This window comes from Ornithorhynchus anatinus, chromosome 1 (assembly GCF_004115215.2).
Source record: "Ornithorhynchus anatinus isolate Pmale09 chromosome 1, mOrnAna1.pri.v4, whole genome shotgun sequence".
Lineage (NCBI taxonomy): Eukaryota > Metazoa > Chordata > Mammalia > Monotremata > Ornithorhynchidae > Ornithorhynchus > Ornithorhynchus anatinus.
The window spans coordinates 130,436,456-130,454,222 of NC_041728.1; the positions used below are offsets into that span (position 1 = coordinate 130,436,456).

Sequence of the window (17,767 nt, forward strand, 5' to 3'; positions counted from 1 at the left end):
CTGTCATTTATTTTAATGTCTTTCTCTCTGACTAAATTTGTAAGCTCCTTGAAGGCAGAGATCATGTCTACCAATTCTATTGTATTGCACCTTCCCGATAATAATAATGATAATAATGATGATGGTGGTACTTGGAAAGCACATACTGTGTGCTAAGCACTGTTCTAAGCGCTGAGGTAGGTACAGGTTAATCAGGTTGGGCACATTCCCCGTCCCACGGTGGGGCTTACGCTCTTAATCCCCATTTTACAGATGAGGTAACTGAGGCACAGAGAAGTTAAGTGAGGTGCCCAAGGTCATACAGCAGATGAGGCGGAGCCAGGATTAGAACACAGGTCCGTGCTCTGTCAAGTAAGCCACGCTGCTTCCCAGTTGTTCCTTGACCTCAGCGTGAGCCCAGGTGCTTAGTACAGTGCTCTGCCCATAGCAAGTGCTCAATAAATACCATTGATTGATTGACTTCCAAAGAGTAACAGTCAGCATGCCTCAGAAGACAGTGAGAAATATGCCTTGCCACCTAAAGACAATGTACAAACTTTATGGCTTTAAGTCAGTTGTGAAACATAGATATGCACCCTGGGGGCCTGTCAATCAGTGGTATTTATCGAGGGCTTAGTTGTGCAGAACATTGTACTGAGTGCTTGGGAATGTAGAGCAGAGTAAGCAGACACAAATATGGGCCATGGGAATGTAAATCATTGATTGTGAACTACAAATGCTTCTAAATTTGGTTGTGGAGCTTACCTTCAACATTTCTCACAGAATAGAAATGAGCTCATGGCAATAGTCAGTGCTACGCATCTGTATCCTGAAGATAAGAATAGTCCTGAATACGCTAGTGACTTCTAGAAATCTGCTTTGGGGAACTATTGTGCCACTGTAAATAGCCTAAAGCCCAGCAACATATCGTCATAGAGCGCTGCCATCTAGTTCCTATTCTAGTTATGGCTTTAAATATTAGGGTGCCAAAATGCTGTGTGACCTAAAATGAGCCTCTGCCAAATGGTCCCTGAAAATGAAAGAAAGACATTAAACAATGTTCTTGAATTTTATGAGATAGGGGAATGATGAAGAACCTAAATGAGATCATTCTGGTTGTCTCCCCGAGATATAGAGTCTTCTCTTAAAAAGAGTCGTTCCTGTTCGTATTTTCTTTCTAAATATTTTATTTATATCTACAAGTCTTTTCATCCCCGTCCTGAGAAGGCATTTGTTATGAATAAAATTAAGGCCGCAGTTTAAGGAAGCCTTTCATAATGGCCAACGCCACACCAAACTGCCGTGTGGTTGACAGTTTACCACTAGAGGTACCTTGAGCAAAGCCGCACACAAAGAAGGCAGTCACGATATAAAGATTGCAAGGTTTATGTTTCCTCAGGCCACCGGAACTTTCGGTTAATAAAACTGACCTTTCCCCGAGAAAATGCTAGTATTTCTTGTTATTTCCCGTAGTCAACCTAATTGCATTCTAGGTGTAGGTAGAAGAGGGCTTAAATGGAAACCAATCTTTTATCCCACTGGGATCTGGGTGACCCAGTTGTATCTCTCCATCCCAAATTAGGATCTGTCATTCAGAGTGTGCATGAATCAACTCCTGAGTCCTTGCAAATCTTTTTCTTGTGCAGGTCTGTACATCTATTAGCAGTGCATATCTACAGAAGCTCTGCTGACTAATCAATCAATTAGTCAATGCCGTTTATTCTCCGTGCAGAGCTGAGGCGTGGTCCCTGTCCTCAAGGAGTATACAGTCTAGTGGGGGAGATAGACATTAAAATAAATTACAGATAAAGGAATTGTGTAAGGATATATACGTAAGTACATATAAGGATATAAGTATAAGGATATGTACGTAAGTGAGGTGGGGGAGGAATGAGTACCAGAGTGCTTAGGGATATAGACCCAAGTGCATAGGTTATGCAGAAAGGAAGGAGAATAGGGTGGGGAGATGAGAGGTTTATCAGAGAAGGCTTTCTGGAGGAGCTTAGTATTGCCACTGAAATCCTAGTTTAGGAGCCTAACTTCCTAAAGCTAGACTATAAAACAGACCTGAGATTTCTCTTATAAAATCTCTTTGAGTAACAAGTGGCAGGTTTTCCCCATAGGGAGATGGTCTCAACTTCTAGAAGCTCTGAGAACTTCCTTTATTTATAATGTTTGAGAAGCAGAGAATACAAGAGGGCAGGATTCCACTTTCGAGACCCGTAGTTCCCATTTAGTATCAGCATGAACAGTAATTATTTACCATCTATGGTGAGAAGAATTCCACAGTAGGCACTACATTCATTCCTTCAATAGTATTTATTGAGTGCTTACTGTGTGCCAAGCACTGTACTAAGTGTTTGGAATGTACAGTTCGGCTAGGAGCTAAATATATAATTAAGAAGCACGATCCCTACCTTTCAGGGACTTAATGGAGGAGACAATTGATGAGTAACTCTTGTAAAGAGTGAAAAAATAGATGTAGTATTTAGTGGTAGTAATGGCGTATTCTGAGTGTCCACTGGGGACAATTCGTTTTATGAAACGTTCTAACCTGATTAATTTGTATCTAACCCGGCACTTAGAACAGTGCTTGATACATAATAAGTGCTTATTAAGTACCATAATTATGTACAATCAGTGGTATTTATTGAGTGCAGAACGCCGAACTGAGCTCCTGATTCGTTCGGAAGGAGCCAAGAGAGTGAATCGGGGGGTGCCGGGCGAAGAGAGTAGACATGTAAGTTAGGGTGGAAAACATGGAAAGAAAAGGCCAATCATTTTGACGGTTGCATCAGCCTCCTCTCTAACCTCCCGGACTCCAGCCTCTCCCTTCCCCAGTCCATCATGCTTCACTCTGTTGCCCGGGTCATTTTTCTAAAAAAATCACTCTATGCTTGTCTCTTCCATCCTTTAAGGGTTGCGTAGAATGATTTTTTTAGAAAAATGACGCCCGGCACCCCCCAGTTCACTCTCTTGGTTCCTTCCGAACGAATCAAGAGCTTAGTACGGGTGTTCTGCACTCAATAAATACTTCTGATTATACATAATTATGGTACTTAAGTGCTTATTATGTACCAAAGATGGTTGCCCATCCATCTCCGTGTCAAGCGGAAACTCCTCACCCATGAAGGCACTCAGTTCTCTCCCCTTCTTATCCTTGCTGTTCTCATAATAATAGTCATACTAGTAATAACATCTTATCAATAGTATTTATTGAGCATTTGCTGTATGCAGAGTATCGTGCTAAGGACTTGGGATAGAACAATACTACAGATTTGGTAGAAACTGTCCCTACCCACTAGTCTCTTAGACACTGTCCCTACCCACTAGTCTCTTAGAGTGAGCCAGGCATTAAAGTAGATTAGGAAAATGGTAGTTATAAGAATATTTACACATATACTGTGGGGCTGGGGTAAGTATCAAAGTGCTTAAGGGCCACAGGTCTAATTCATAGTTGATACAGAGTGGGTGTCAGAGAGGGGGAATAAAGGGCTTAGTCTGGGAAGGCCTCTTGGGGAAGATGTGATTTTTAGGAGAATTTTGAAGATGGGAAAGAGTGTGGTCTGTCCAGTAGGAAGGGGGAGCTCTATGCCTGAGGGAGGATTTGGGCGAGGGGCCGGTGACGAGATAGACAAGATTGAGGTACAGAGAGGAGGTTGAAGTTAGAGGAGGAGAGTATGCGTGTTGGGTTGTAGTGAGAGATCAGCGCGGTTAGGTAGAATGGCGAGAGCAGATTGAGTGCCTTAAAGCTGAATTTCTGTTTGATGCAGAGGTAGATGGACAACCATGGGAAACTTTTGAGGAGTGGGGTGATTGTGGACTGAATGGTGGACCCGGACAGCAGAGAGAAGGATGGACTGGAGAGGGGAGAGACAGGGTGCAGGGGGGTCAGCAAGGAGGCTGATGCAGTAGAGAAATAACGAGCGAGCAAAACGGAATGACAACTTCTGGAATTTACATAGTTTACTTTCAAACTTCCTGCTAGGTATTGGAGTAGGGTTTAGGAACATGAGAATGAATTGATTATTTTCTCTTTTCCCTTGCAGTTGCAATTGCATGTGAATGGGATCCTCTACAGCATTCTTTCTATTCCGTCCATTCGGGAAGAAGCCAAAGCAATGGTAAGAAACTGAGAAAATTATAAATATCTGCTCCTGACAGGACTTCTTAAGTCCCTCAGGTAGTCTTTTGAAAAGCTCCAACAGTACCGTTTGGTCCAGCAAAGGGCAGATGTTCCGTAGAAAAGATTATAAACTGAATTGCACTTATTTGATTCCATTGATCAACAGTGACTTTTCTTTCCCCCCAGCAAAAAACACTAACGCCAATCATTCAACTTCAAATTACTGTTATCTTATTTTGAGAGGGCATGTTGATACTTCTAGATCTAACAAGCAGTAGAGCTATTCCAGCCAACTCCTTTGTTCATGCATTCGTTCATTCATTGTCGTATTTATTGAGCGCTTAATGTGTGCAAAGCACTGTACTAAGCACTTGGGAGAGTACAATATAACAATAAACTGAGACATTCCCTGCCCATAACTAGCTCACAGTCTAGAGGGGAACTCATGATGTAGAGGTGGGTGGCCCAGAGATGGAACCTTTCTAAAATTTAATCTCATTCCAAGCAGCCTTCCTCGGCTAAGCCCTCATTTCCCCGATCCGCCCTCCCCTCTGTGGCGACTACAGGCTTGGCTCTGTATCTCTTAGCACTTTGATACTCACCCCAGCCCCACCGTACTTACGTAAATATCCTAGTCTTGTCGTATGCCGTCAAGTCGTCTACGTCCCATAGCGACGCCATGGTCACCTCTCTCCCAGAACGCCCCACTTCCATCTGCAGTCGTTCCGGTAGCGTCTCCGTAGAGTTTTCTTGGTAAAAATACAGAAGCGGTTTACCGTCGCCTCCTTCCGCACAGTAAATTTGAGCCTTTGCCCTTGATTCTCTCCCATGCCGCTGCTGCCCAGCACAGGTGAGTTTTGACTCGTAGCAGATCGCCTGCCACTCGCTAGCCGCTGACCAGGCTAGGAATGGAATGGCCAGGCCTCTGCCTGACTCTCCCTCCTGTAGTCGAGACTGGTAGAGGACTGGGAACTCTCCAGGTCTGACCCTGAGAGCGGGTAAATATCCTTACCCTCTGCTACTTCCTGTGCTGTAATCTATTTTAATGTCTTCTCTCCCCTGTAGACTGTAAACTCCTTGTGGACAGGGACTGTGTCTACCGACTCTGTTGAATTATACCCTCACAAGCGCTTAGTACGGTGTTCTGCACACAGTAAACACTCGTTAAAAAAGAATTATGGTTTTTTAAGCGCTTATTCTATGTCAGGCATCGTTAATCATCTTGGACAGAGTTCCTGTCCCACGTGAGGTCCGTGTGGGATCACAATCTAAGTAGGAGGGAGAACAGGTATTTTACAGTTGAGGAAATGGATGTACGAGTAAGTTAAGGGACTTAGCCAAGGTCACGCAGCAAGCAAGTGGCAGAGCCAGGATTAAAATAAGTCCTCTGACTTCCAGGCCCATGCTTTTTCCATTAGAGCATGCTGTTTCCCATATCTTTGATCGATTGATTGATTGACTTCAAGTACTGTAGGAAGAAGTTCAAAGACCGTTGTCTGAAATTTCAGCGAGACCAGTATTCTGTCTTTGACAGTGGCAGCAGGATATGTGAAGGAACTGTGTGATGGTTTGACATTCCTCATATTGTGCAGGGATGTGCTTAGAGAAGCAGCATAGCTCAGTGGAAAGAGCGTGGACTCGGGAGTCAGAGGTCATGGGTTTGAATCCCGGCTCTGCCACTTGTCAGCTGTGTGACTGTGGGCAAGTCACTTCACTTCTCTGTGCCTCAGTTAGCTCATCTGTAAAATGGGGATGAAGACTGTGAGCCTCACGTGGGACAACCTGATTATCCTGTATCTACCGCGGCGCTTAGAACAGTGCTCTGCACATAGTAAGCGCTTAACAAATACCAACATTATTATTCTTATTATTCCAAATGTATTTAACTTTTTACTCCAGGCAGTCAGTTAAAGGTATTTACTGGGTGTCTACTGGATACTAGGTGTTCTACTAAGCACTTGGATTGTGAGCCCCATGAGGAATAGAGACCATATCTGCCCCAGCAGTTAGAACAGTGCTTGACACATAATAACCGCTTAACAAGTACCATAATTATTATGATTATTTTCTCCCAGTGCTTAATACAGTACTCTGACCGTTGGATTTGAGGAGGGAATTCCAGGCAAGGGGATGAAGACGTGAAACAGTAAGGTACGGGAAGAAGGTTATCTTGAGTGGAGCGAAGAAAGCCAATTGAGGAGTAGCAGGTGGAGAGGAAGTGTGGAAGCTCGAGTGAGTTGTCTGAGACCCTTAGAACCTGGTGTGAGGAAATTTTGTTTGATGTGGAGAGACATGGGAAGCCGGGGGAAGGACGCGTGGAGTGGAGAGATGTGTGGTGATTGACACTCCGAGAAGATGATCCTTTCGGAAGTGTGCAGCGTAGATTAGAATTTTTTTAATTGATATTTATTAGGCACTTACTGCCTAGCCACAGAATCTTTCTGATTTTTGTTTCTTATTTTGGAAGTTTTCTGTAGTCTTTAGTTGTTTTCGTGTTAGGTTGTTTCACCACTTTTTATGTGTCTCCCCAGTGGCTGTCCTGCTGCACTATAGCGCGGCTCAGTGGATAGAGCCCGGGCTTGGGAGTCAGAGGTCATGGGTTCTAATGCCGGCTCCGCCTCTTGTCAGCTGTGTGACTTTGGGCAAGTCACTTGACTTCTCTGTGCCTCAGTTCCCTCATCTGTAAAATGGGGATTAAGACTGTGAGCCCCACGTGGGACCACCTGATCACCTTGTATCCGCCCCCAGCGCTTAGAACAGTGCTTTGCACGTAGTAAGCGCTTAACAAATACCATCATTATTGACAAGTAGGTTGCCACAGAGGAGCAAAGTGAGCATCCTGGGTTGTAGTAGGAAATCCGTCAGGTAGGGTTGGGGGAGTATGGCGATTTAAAGCCTATGGGAAGGAGTTGCTGTTTGCCGCGGAAGTGGATGGGGAACCACTGGAGGTTCCTGAGGAGTGGAGAAACACTGAACTTTTTTTTGTAGAAAAATGATCTGGTCAGCAGAGTGACGTATGGACTGGAGTTGGGTGAGACAGGATGAAGGGAGGCCAGCGAGGAGGATGTTACAAATAATCAAGGTGGGATATGATAAGTACTTGGTAGCAGTTAGACGGAGAAGAAAGAGTGGATTATAGCAATGCTGTGAAGGTAGAACCAACAGGATTTTTGACAGATTGAACGTATGGATTGAATGATAGAGAGGAGTCTAGAATAATGCCAAGGTTACGGACTTGGAAGACACAGAGGATGGTGGTGCTGTCTACAGTGATGGCCTGTCCTTCAGCAGTTGACTCCTAGTTTTCAGCTGGGTTGAAGCATTGTCTCAGGCTTTGCTATAACAATAATAATATATAATAAACAATATATTCATATTATTTATATAAATATAAATAACATATTTGTTATTATTGCATTGATATTTGTTAAGCGCTTATAAATGTGCCAGGCACTGTTCTGAGTGCTGGGGAAGATACAAGTTAATCAGGTTGGACACTGTCCCTGTCCCATGTGGGGCTCACAGTCTTAGCCCCCATTTTACAGATGAGACCCAGAGAAATGACTTGCCCAAAGTCACACAGCAGACAGCTCACCTCCTCCAAGAGGCCTTCCCAGACTGAGCTTCCCCCTTTCCCTCTGCTCCCTCTGCTGCCTTTCTGCCCCCCCTTCACCTCCCCTCAGCTAAGCCCCCTTTCCCCCCTTTCCCTCCGCTCCTCCCCCCTCCCTTTCCCTCCCCTCAGCACTGTGCTCGTCGCTCATTTGTATATATTTTTATTACCCTATTTATTTTGTTAATGAGATGTACATCCCCTCAATTCTATTTATTGCTATTGTTTTTGTCTGTCTCCCCCGATTAGACTGTAAGCCTGTCAATGGGCAGGGATTGTCTCTATCTGTTGCCGAATTGTCCATTCCAATCGCTTAGTACAGTGCTCTGCACATAGTAAGCGCTCAGTAAATACTGTTGAATGAAGTGGCAGAGTCAAGATTAGAGTCCATGACCTTCTGACTCCCAGGCACGTGCTCTATCCACTATGCCAAACTGTATGTACATAGGGACATTCATATCACAACTGCAGAAGGCTAATTTTCCATTTTCTCTGGAAAATAGTCCACCAGACCTAGGTTCCCTAGTAGAAGAAAGGGCTACACGCTACTTACTCGCTTGAAAGGCTGGTATCTACAGGTCTCTGGCATGGAGATGTATTTTGTTTACTTATTAAGTGTTTTATTAGTGTTGGGTTTTATGGCTTTTGCCACTAAGCCCTAGATCTTGAGTGGGACAGTCATAACACTAGCTGGATTATCCAAAGTTGGAAGTTGGTCTCAGGCTCCTTTTTCTTCTCTTTTTCAACCTTTTTATCCGTTTCTTCCATCTCCGTTTTTTCTTCTTCCTCTTCTCCTTCTCCTGAACGACGCGGCGTCGCCTGGAATCAAGTCTAAATCTTTTGCCACTGCCAGACCATTGCAAGTTAGCAATTTAGCCCTTTCCCTTGTGCCAGTTTCCTGTGGCAGTTTATTTGGCTTTGTTTTAAATTCTGCCTTCAACCTGACCAACAGTAATAAAAGAGAAAAAAGTAATGGTTAAATTTAATGTCAGAATGTTCTTTACAGATTTTTTTTCTTTTTTGTTGTTGATTTTTTGCTGTTCATAGGTTTAATTTATTACTCATATTCTCAGGCAATTTTTGTGTGGAAATATTTAGATCTTTAGGAAGGTTCACTTGTTTCTACAACCTCCCTTGCCAAAGAGTTTCTATATTCCCTGACTGTTCATTCAAGGGCTTGTAAACCTCTCTCTCTGACCCCTTCCTTTCTTTCTCTCTCTCTCTCCCTCCCTTTTTGAAGGTCTGCAGAAAAAGAGAAAGGTCACTTATGCCCTGCACATGGCTAGCTTTCTTCAGTGATCCAAACTTGTCCTATTTAGGTAATAGCTCTGTAGTTCACATTACGTGTAATAAAGAACACACTGCTCGCTGCTAAGGTGAAAGAGAGTGGCAGGCAGGAAGAAAAGTGGACGTGTAGATTATATTTCACTGCAGAGTTCTATTTTGAGAGAGACAAAACAATTCTCTGTACTAGGCAACAGGAAAGACTTTTATCTCTCCAAACGACTTACACTTATTTACATTGTTCATTGATTTAGGTGAAACCCTTCCTAAATATACAGCTGATAAGCACCTGCCCTTGTCCTCTAATCCTGTTTTACCATGTTTATTCAGACCGGGATCTCCGAAAAGACTCCCGTTTCAGTTAATTTCACCTTGTATTTTAGGTGATATAAAATCTTCCTTAGGCAGATAATTAATGATTATCGACAAGACAAGTTTGCGCATCAACTGTCTCCAGGGAGAGGATAGTCTCATTTGTAATAGTATGAAAGCCACTGGATTGGATCTGTATGTCCACTCCCAGATAATTTGTGTCTGGAAAATACTTTGGGTTTAAGTAGTCCTTTTTAGCCGAGGACTTCTAGAAATTTTATAGACAATGGAAACTTATAAGAGATATTTTTCAGACATTTTCAGTGCATCCAATATATAGAGAAGCAGCATGGCTCAGTGGAAAGAGCACGGGCTTTGGAGTCAGGACTCATGAGTTCGAATCCCAGCTCTGCCATTTGTCGGCTGTATGACTGTGGGCAAGTCACTTAACTTCTCTGTGCCTCAGTTCCCTCATCTGTAAAATGGGGATTAAGACTGTGAGCCCCACGTGGGACATCCTGATTCCCCTGTATCTACCCCAGTGCTTAGAACAGTGCTCTGCACATAGTAAGCGCTTAACAAATACCAACATTATTATTATTAATTGAGCATCCTTTGGCTACAAGTTCTTCAGTCAATTCTTCTAAAATACTTTCATTGCACAATTTGTTTAGCGTGATCTTGTGGATTAGGGAACATTCTTCCCCCACTGCTCAACTGTCTGGATGCAGTGTGATACGGTGTTGGAAAAAACAGTTTTGCCCATGAGCATATTGTCGCTCAAGAAGTGAGTACAATAGCATGAGTTTTGGGTAATATGTACGGTTCTTTGATAACATAAACAAAAACTCCTCACTATTGGCTTCAAAGCTCTCCATTCCCTTGCCCCCTCCTACCTCACCTCCCTTCTCTCCTTCTCCAGCCCAGCCTGCTCACTCCGCTCCTCTGCCACTGCTCACCTCCTCACGCTCCCTCGTTCTCGGCTGTCCCACGTCGACCCCCGGCCCACGTCCTCCCGCTGTCCCGCAACGCCCTCCCTCCTCACCTCCGCCAACTACTCTCTTCCCCTCTTCAAAGCCCTACCGAGAGCTCACCTCTCCTCCAAGAGACCTCCTCCTCCCCTCCCATCTCCCCGACTCCCTCCCTCTGCCCTACCCTCCTCCCCACCCTTCAGCACTTGTGTGTATGTGTACATATTTATTATTCTATTCCTTTATATTAATAATGTGTAAATATCTATAATTCTATTTATATTGATGCCCGTTTAGTGATTTTGATGCCCGTCACCCCCCTTCTAGACTGTGAGCCCGTTGTGGGCAGGGATTGTCTCTATTTGCTGCTGAATTATACTTTCCAAGCGCTTAGTACGGTGTTCTGCACTCAGTAAGAGATCAATAAATATGATTGAATGAATGAATGAATAAACCTCACTTGATGGGAGAACTCGATCAAAGCAGCATGACCTAGTGAAAAGAGTGTAGGCTTGGGAGTCAAGACTCAAGAGGAGAATAAACCTCACTTGATGGGAGAACTTGATGAAAACAGCGTGACCTAGTGAAAGGAGTGTAGGCTTGGGAGTCAAGACTCAAGAGGAGACTTAAACGTATATGTAGGTAGTGGGAAATGAGCCAATCACTTGTATTTATTGAGTGTTTACTGTGTGCAGAGCACTGTACTACGTACTTGGAAGAGTACAACGTAACAGAGTTGGCAAGAGACACGTTCCGTGCCCGCAATGAGTTTACAGTCTAGAGGACTAATCCTGGCTCCACCATGTGCTTGCTGGGTAACCAAATACGATTGCAAGAATGAACGGAAAATACAAAAAAAGAATCCTTTATAGTTGCTAATAAAATAAAGGTTGGCCCATCTGCTCCTCAGATGATTTTAACTTTGTATGTGTTTTCAAGCATATTAGAAAGAAGTATTGGTTATTACATATAGTAATATGATTTCTTCCTTTGTCTTTCTTGTTTTGTTTTACTGTCTGTCTCCCCCTTTTAGACTGTGAGCCCGTTTTTGAGCAGGGACGGTCTCTATCTGTTGCCAAATTGTACATTCCAAGCACTTAATCAGTGTTCTGCACACAGTAAGAGCTCAGTAAATGTGATTGACTGATTGAATGAATAACCTTGACAAAGTCACTTAACTTCTCCATATCTCAATTTCCTCACCTGTAAAATGGGAATTAAATGCAAATTCTCCTTTCCCCTGAAACTGTGAGCCCTATTTGGGTCAGGGACTATGTCTGATCTGATTGTATTGTACCAAACGTAGTGCTTGGTACATTGTAAGCTGTTCATTCATTCATTCAATGGTATTTATTGAGTGCTTGCTGTGTGAAAAGCACTGTACTAAGCACTTGGGAGAGTACAACACAGCAACAAACAGACACATTCCCTGCCCACAGTGAGCTCAGAGTCTAGAAAGGGAGACAGACATCAATATAAGCAGTGTGATCTAGTGGATAGAGCGCAGGCCTGGGAATCAGAAGGTCATGGGTTCTAATCCCAGCTCTGTCACTTGTCTGCTCTGTGATCGTGGGGAAGTCACTTAACTTCTCTGTGCCTAATTTCCCTCATCTGTAAAATAGGGATTAAGACTATGAGCCCCATGTGGGACAACTTGATTACTTGTATCTACCCCAGTGCTTAGAACAGTGCTTGGCACATAGTAAGTGCTTAGTAAATCCCATCATTATTATTATCAGTAGATCCCATTTCTGGGACTCTGTCCGGTGGGAGAAACACAGTGGCCGGGTCGAGTCCACCTTCTGTCCAGGGTGAGTTGGTTTCCTTTGACTTTGTTCAGGGGTAGTCTGGGTTTTAGTGGAAAAGTGCTGACTTCAAAAAACAACCCTTTTGAGTGCTAGTCCGAGGACTCGAAAGCAGTTCAGGGATGGAAAAGAAAGCAGATCCCTAACCATGACTTTAAATGCGAGAACTAGGCCCAGCTTGCATTTCTTGTGGCATACGTGCGGTTTATGGGGCGAGCAGTGCACTGTTGCTGTGATTTGGGAACTCCGTATGTCGATAGAATTCTGACCAAGGAACTTTCCACAAATGCAGCCTCCTGAAAGAGTTCCATTAAATATAAAGAAGGAAGAATGTGAATATTTCCCAATGACATCTAGAATATTGTCATGACTCTAGGATATAATCTTATCAAGCTCTTAGTTGAGTAAATTGCAACTTCATTCAATTGTATTTATTGAGCACTTACTATGTGCAGAGCACTGTACTAAGTGCTTGGAAAGTACAATTTGGCAACAGAAAGAGACAATCCCTGCCCAACAGCGGGCTCACAGTCTAGAAGAGGCAGACAGACAACAAAACAAGTAATAACTTTCCACATATAATAATAATAATAATGATAATATTGGTATTTGTTAAGCGCTTACTATGTGCAGAGCACTGTTCTAAGCACTGGGGTAGATACAGGGTAATCAGGTCGTCCCACGTGAGGCTCACAGTAAATCCCCATTTTACAGATGAGGGAACTGAGGCCCAGAGAAGTGAAGTGACTTGTCCAGCGTCACACAGCTGACAAGTGGTGGAGCCGGGATTCGAACCCATGACCTCTGACTCCTAAGCCCAGGCTCACATATGAAGCCTAGTGGAAAGAGCAAGGGCCTGGGAGTCAGAGGATTTGGGTTCCAATTCTGACTCTTCTACTTGTCTGCTGTGTGACCTTGGGCAAGTCACTGGACTTCTCTGTGCCTCAGTTTTCACGACTGTAAAGGGAGAATTCAATCCTACTCTCTCCTACTTAGATCGTGAGCCCCATGTGAAACAAGGTACTGTGTCCAACCTGATTATCTTGTATCTATCCCAGCACTTAGTCCAGTCCTTGGCAAATAGTAAGCACTTAACAAATGTCCTTGGCAAATAGCACGTAACAAATTCCATAATGATTATTTCAGGACTCATCTTGTAATGTCTTGGCTCTATATTATCGTCTTAGCTTTCAATTTCATGCCAAATCATTAGTAAATCACTAAATCCTGTGTGTTTTCTCATCTGTAAAATGAAAGTGTGACCTTCACCAGAACCGTCAGGCATCCCACCGATCGGTTGCAGGTTTAGTTGGCTATGGATCATCGGGGAAGTGGATAGAGAACAGATCTGGGAGTCAGATGGACCCGAGTTTTAATCCTGGCTCTGCCATATGTCTACTGTGTGACTTTGGGCAAGTCACTTCACTTCTCTGGGCCTCAGTTACCTCATCTGTAAAGTGGGGATGAAGACTGTGAGCCCCATGTGGGACAGGAACTGTGTCCAACCTGATTAGCTTGTATCTACCCTAGTGCTTAGAACAGTGCCTGGCACGTAGTAAGCGCTTAACGAATACGGTAATTATTATTATTAAAGTAAGTGCTTAACCAACACCTAGCAGCCATAACAAAACCTTCAAACACTGGGCCTGCATTCCCAAACCCCCTAGCCGCTTGGGTAGGAATTAGGAGGGACCTTTGAGTCCACTCTGTGGGTCCCAGAAGCCCCCACATGCTCTATGACGGACTCATCCTTTTTAGAATCACGCCTACTCTGGCGGTCTAGAGAACCTTTAAGCACATCATGTAGTTCTAGACTGCCTCCGGGGATTCTTATTAGCTCTGGCAGAATTCTAGGAGGTTTGGACCGAATTGGGATTCCCCCAATCTGACTATATCTGATCTGGAACCATCCCAATCCCACCCAGCCAGCTGTCCCTTGATTCCTGGAAAGACTGTTCCTCGGATCCAGCTTAACTCAGGAAAGCAATGAGGGCTCCAAAGCCTCCTCAGGGTCTGTGGTATTAAACTCGGTACCTACCGTTCCGCTGTCAGAAACATTTAGTCACACTTTGGGCTGGTCTTTCTACCTCTTGGACTGTCTCAGATAATAATTATTCATTCATTCATTCGAGAAGCAGCGTGGCTCAGTGGAAAGAGCCCGGGCTTGGGAATCGGAGGTCAAGGGTTCGAATCCCGGCTCTGCCACTTGTCAGTTGTGTGACTGTGGGCAGGTCACTTCACTTCTCTGGGCCTCAGTTACCTCATCTGTAAAATGGGGATGAAGACTGTGAGCCTCCCGTGGGACAACCTGATGACCCTGTATCTACCCCAGTGCTTAGAACAGTGCTCTGCACATAGTAAGCGCTTAACAAATACCAACATCATCATTCATTCAATAGTGTTTATTGAGTGCTTACTATGTGCAGAGCACTGCACTAAGCCCTTGGAATGTACAGTTCGGCAACAGATAGAGACAATCCCTGTCCATTGATGGACTTACAGCCTAATCGGGGGAGACAGACGGACAAAAGCAAGACAACTTAATCACGATAAATAGAATCAAGGGGATGTACACCTCATTAACAATTACTCGCTTCAGTGATTTCCCCTCTTCTCTCTTTCACTTTCCTCTGTCTTCAGCAGTGCCTAGTGGAAGAGAAGCAGCACAGCCCAGTGGAAAGAGCATGGATCTGGGAGTCAGAGAGCCTGGGTTCTAATCCCAGCTCTGCCACGTGCTTGCTCTGTGACCTTGGGCAAGTCACTTAACTTTTATGGGCCTCAGTTCTCCTGTTCTTCCTCCTGCTTAGACTGGGAGCCCCATGCGGGACAGGGACTGTGCCAACCTAATTCACTCGTATACACCCCAGCGCTTAGAATAGTATTTGACCCATAGTAAGCGCTAAACAGATACCGTAAAAAAGTGTCCTGTCAAGTCCCTTGTTATTTCTTCTATGGTATTTGTTAAGTAATCACTTTGAATCGAACACTGTGCTATGTGCTGGGGAGAGTACGTTGTTAATTAAGGGGGAGACAGCCCATGTCCCTAATGGGGTTCACAGTCTGAGAGAGAGAACAGGTATTTAATCCCCATTTTACAGTTAAGGAAACTGAGGCCCAGAGAAGTGACTTGACTAAGGTCACACAGGAGACAAGTGGCAGAGCCAGGATTACAGCCTGAGTTCTCTGACTCCCAGGCCTGTGTTCTTTCCACTAGGCCTCACGGCTTCAAGCCATTTGGTTGGGGAAGCTGAGAAGTGAGTCATATGCAGTGCAAGCCATCCCCTTGGACCTTTGCTGGCATTTCTAGAGACATCTATTTCAGGAATGGAGGACAATCCAGTAAAGACATAAATAGTGTGGAATTCATTTAGAAAGTAAATCTACCAGCATAATGTACTAAAGTAAAAATTTTGGGCTGCTTCTTGTGTGTAAACTAGTAGCAAACCAAGAACAGATTTCATTGAGTTTGACAGCTGGGGAGCCGAATGAGCAGTTTCACTAAGCATTTTTCTTTCCCCTAACTAAACAATTTGCTATGCAATTAGTTTTATGGAAAGAAGGTTGAATGTTAACCACCGTGTTTTCTCACACATCTAGGGAATGGAAGAAATCCTCCGCTGCTTCATCAAGGAAGGCAATGCTTGGATCATCCACCAGATCGAATTTATCATCAAGCAGCTAAATTCAGGTTAGAGGAATAGAAAAGCTGATTTACCCATTTGTCCATCTTCCACATAGGGTTTGAAGGCCCTTTGGACCTTATTAGGAAGAAGATATAGGTTGACTAACTAGAAATCTCAATTTGGGGTTGATCTATTAGGGGTGTTTGGTGTCATCAAGGAAAAATCGAAAGCCTTTATGTGTTATAAATGGAACTTTAAAAATTGGTAACTATAGTCCCAATCCTTCTTTCTGAGAACTAAATGTACTATAGTCCCAAGAGAACTCCTGCCTAGCAGCTCAGTATATTCCACGGTAGTGAGGTGCAGAAAGTGACAAAGACAGTGACTGTAAAGTCTGAAAGAACCTGCTCCAGCCCCAAATACACCATGCTAATGAAACTGGATCTTCAGAAGCAAACTGTATCACGTATACATGTATACACAGATGCACACACACACGTTAAATGCTTACTATGTGCCAGGCACTGCGCTGTTCTTAAGAATGGAAATGCTGCCACCGAGTCTGAGTATGGTCTACCCAGCCCGTTATTCTATTTCCGACACTGATATGTTTAGAGGAAACGGTTGGAGGTTGCCCTCTTCGACATCCATCCTGTGCTGTTTAATAAGTTTTCCATTCTACAGCCCTCACTTTCCCTCTGTCAACACTTATTCTTACCCAGGGATTTATCTAAATCGCTCTTGAAATGACCTACGTTTTCTGTCTGCGCAACGCCCAAGGTTACAGGTTTCATATAGTTTCCACCTACTGTATAGAGAATGATATATATCCTTGTGTTTGTTTTGAACCTACTGCCCTCAACTTTTCAGGGAGGAGCCCTCTCATCCAGATAGCATGCAGTTTGGTGAAGAGCAATTCAATTTTCCCCACAAACTCACCCTTCATGATTTTGCCGACTTCAGTCTTGTCCCCTCAACTGCCTCTTTCCAGACTGATGATTCCTAATTCTTTCTATGGAGCCTCATCAGTAAGCTCCCCATTCAATCAAATCATATGTATTGAGCACTTACTGTGTGCAGACTACTATAGTAAACGTTTGGGAGAGCGTAATACAATTCACTTGGTAGACTTTTTCCCTGCCCACAACAAACTTACAGTCTTGATGATCAGTTTTTTTGTTTTTATGGTATTTGGTAAGCATTTAGTATGGGCCAGGCACTGTCCTAGGCTCTGGGGTAGATACAAGCTTAACTGGTTGGACACAGTCCACCTCCCCATGAGCTTCCCAGTCTTAATCCCATTTTACAGAGAAATTGAATGACTTGCCCAAGAACACAGAGCAGACAAGTGGAGGAACTGGGATTAGAACCCAGATCCTTCTGATTCCCAGGCCTGTGCTCTATCCAATAATAATAATGATGATGGCATTTGTTAAATGCTTACTATGTGCCAAGCACTGTTCTAAGCACTGGGAAGGATACAAGGTAATCAGGTTGTCCCACATGGCGCTCCCAGTCTTAATCCCCATTTTACAGGTGAGGTAACAGGTCCAGAGAAGTTAAGCAACTTGCCCAAAGTCACAGGTGGCGGAGCTGGGATTAGAACCCACGACCTCTGATTCCCAAGCCCGGACTCTTAGCACTGAGCCACACTGCTTGCTGCTTCTCCCTCTCTGAGCCCACCATCATTAATTTTAACTTGGACTACTCTCCTCTAGCTGTTCACAAAGAACTTGCCCACAAAGAACTTGCTCACAAAGAACTTGCTCACAGAGAAGGTCATCTAAACTTCCGTAGCTAAAGGTGTCTTGCAGTCAGATAGGGGAGGGGATGGAATTGTAGGTCACAGGGAAGTGTATTCCTGAGAGTCCCAACTGTTTCACCACACTTCCTCCATAAAAACCTAATGCAAGCACCTCCCTCCTCTTCTTTAGAAATGAAATGTCAGGGAATGTGAAATCTTCTTTAAAACAAAATGACCAGGGTAAAAGTTCAGCTCCTGTAATCGCCTTTCCCTTTAGAGCAGTGGCTTTCTAAAAATGCAGACTCTAGGCATC

General features: G+C 44.0%; 1 protein-coding gene across 5 annotated transcripts in view; it reads left to right on the forward strand.

The window, feature by feature from the left end:
- The window catches only part of ARMC9 (armadillo repeat containing 9), a 194,448-nt gene that overhangs the window by 109,063 nt on the left and 67,618 nt on the right, over positions 1–17,767 (forward strand). For all 5 annotated transcript variants that reach the window (XM_029065519.2, XM_029065493.2, XM_029065511.2 and 2 more), the window contains 2 exons: positions 4,029–4,103; positions 15,685–15,775. In XM_029065519.2, coding sequence (XP_028921352.1) covers positions 4,029–4,103; positions 15,685–15,775 — 166 coding nt within the window. The remainder of the gene's footprint in view (positions 1–4,028; positions 4,104–15,684; positions 15,776–17,767) is intronic.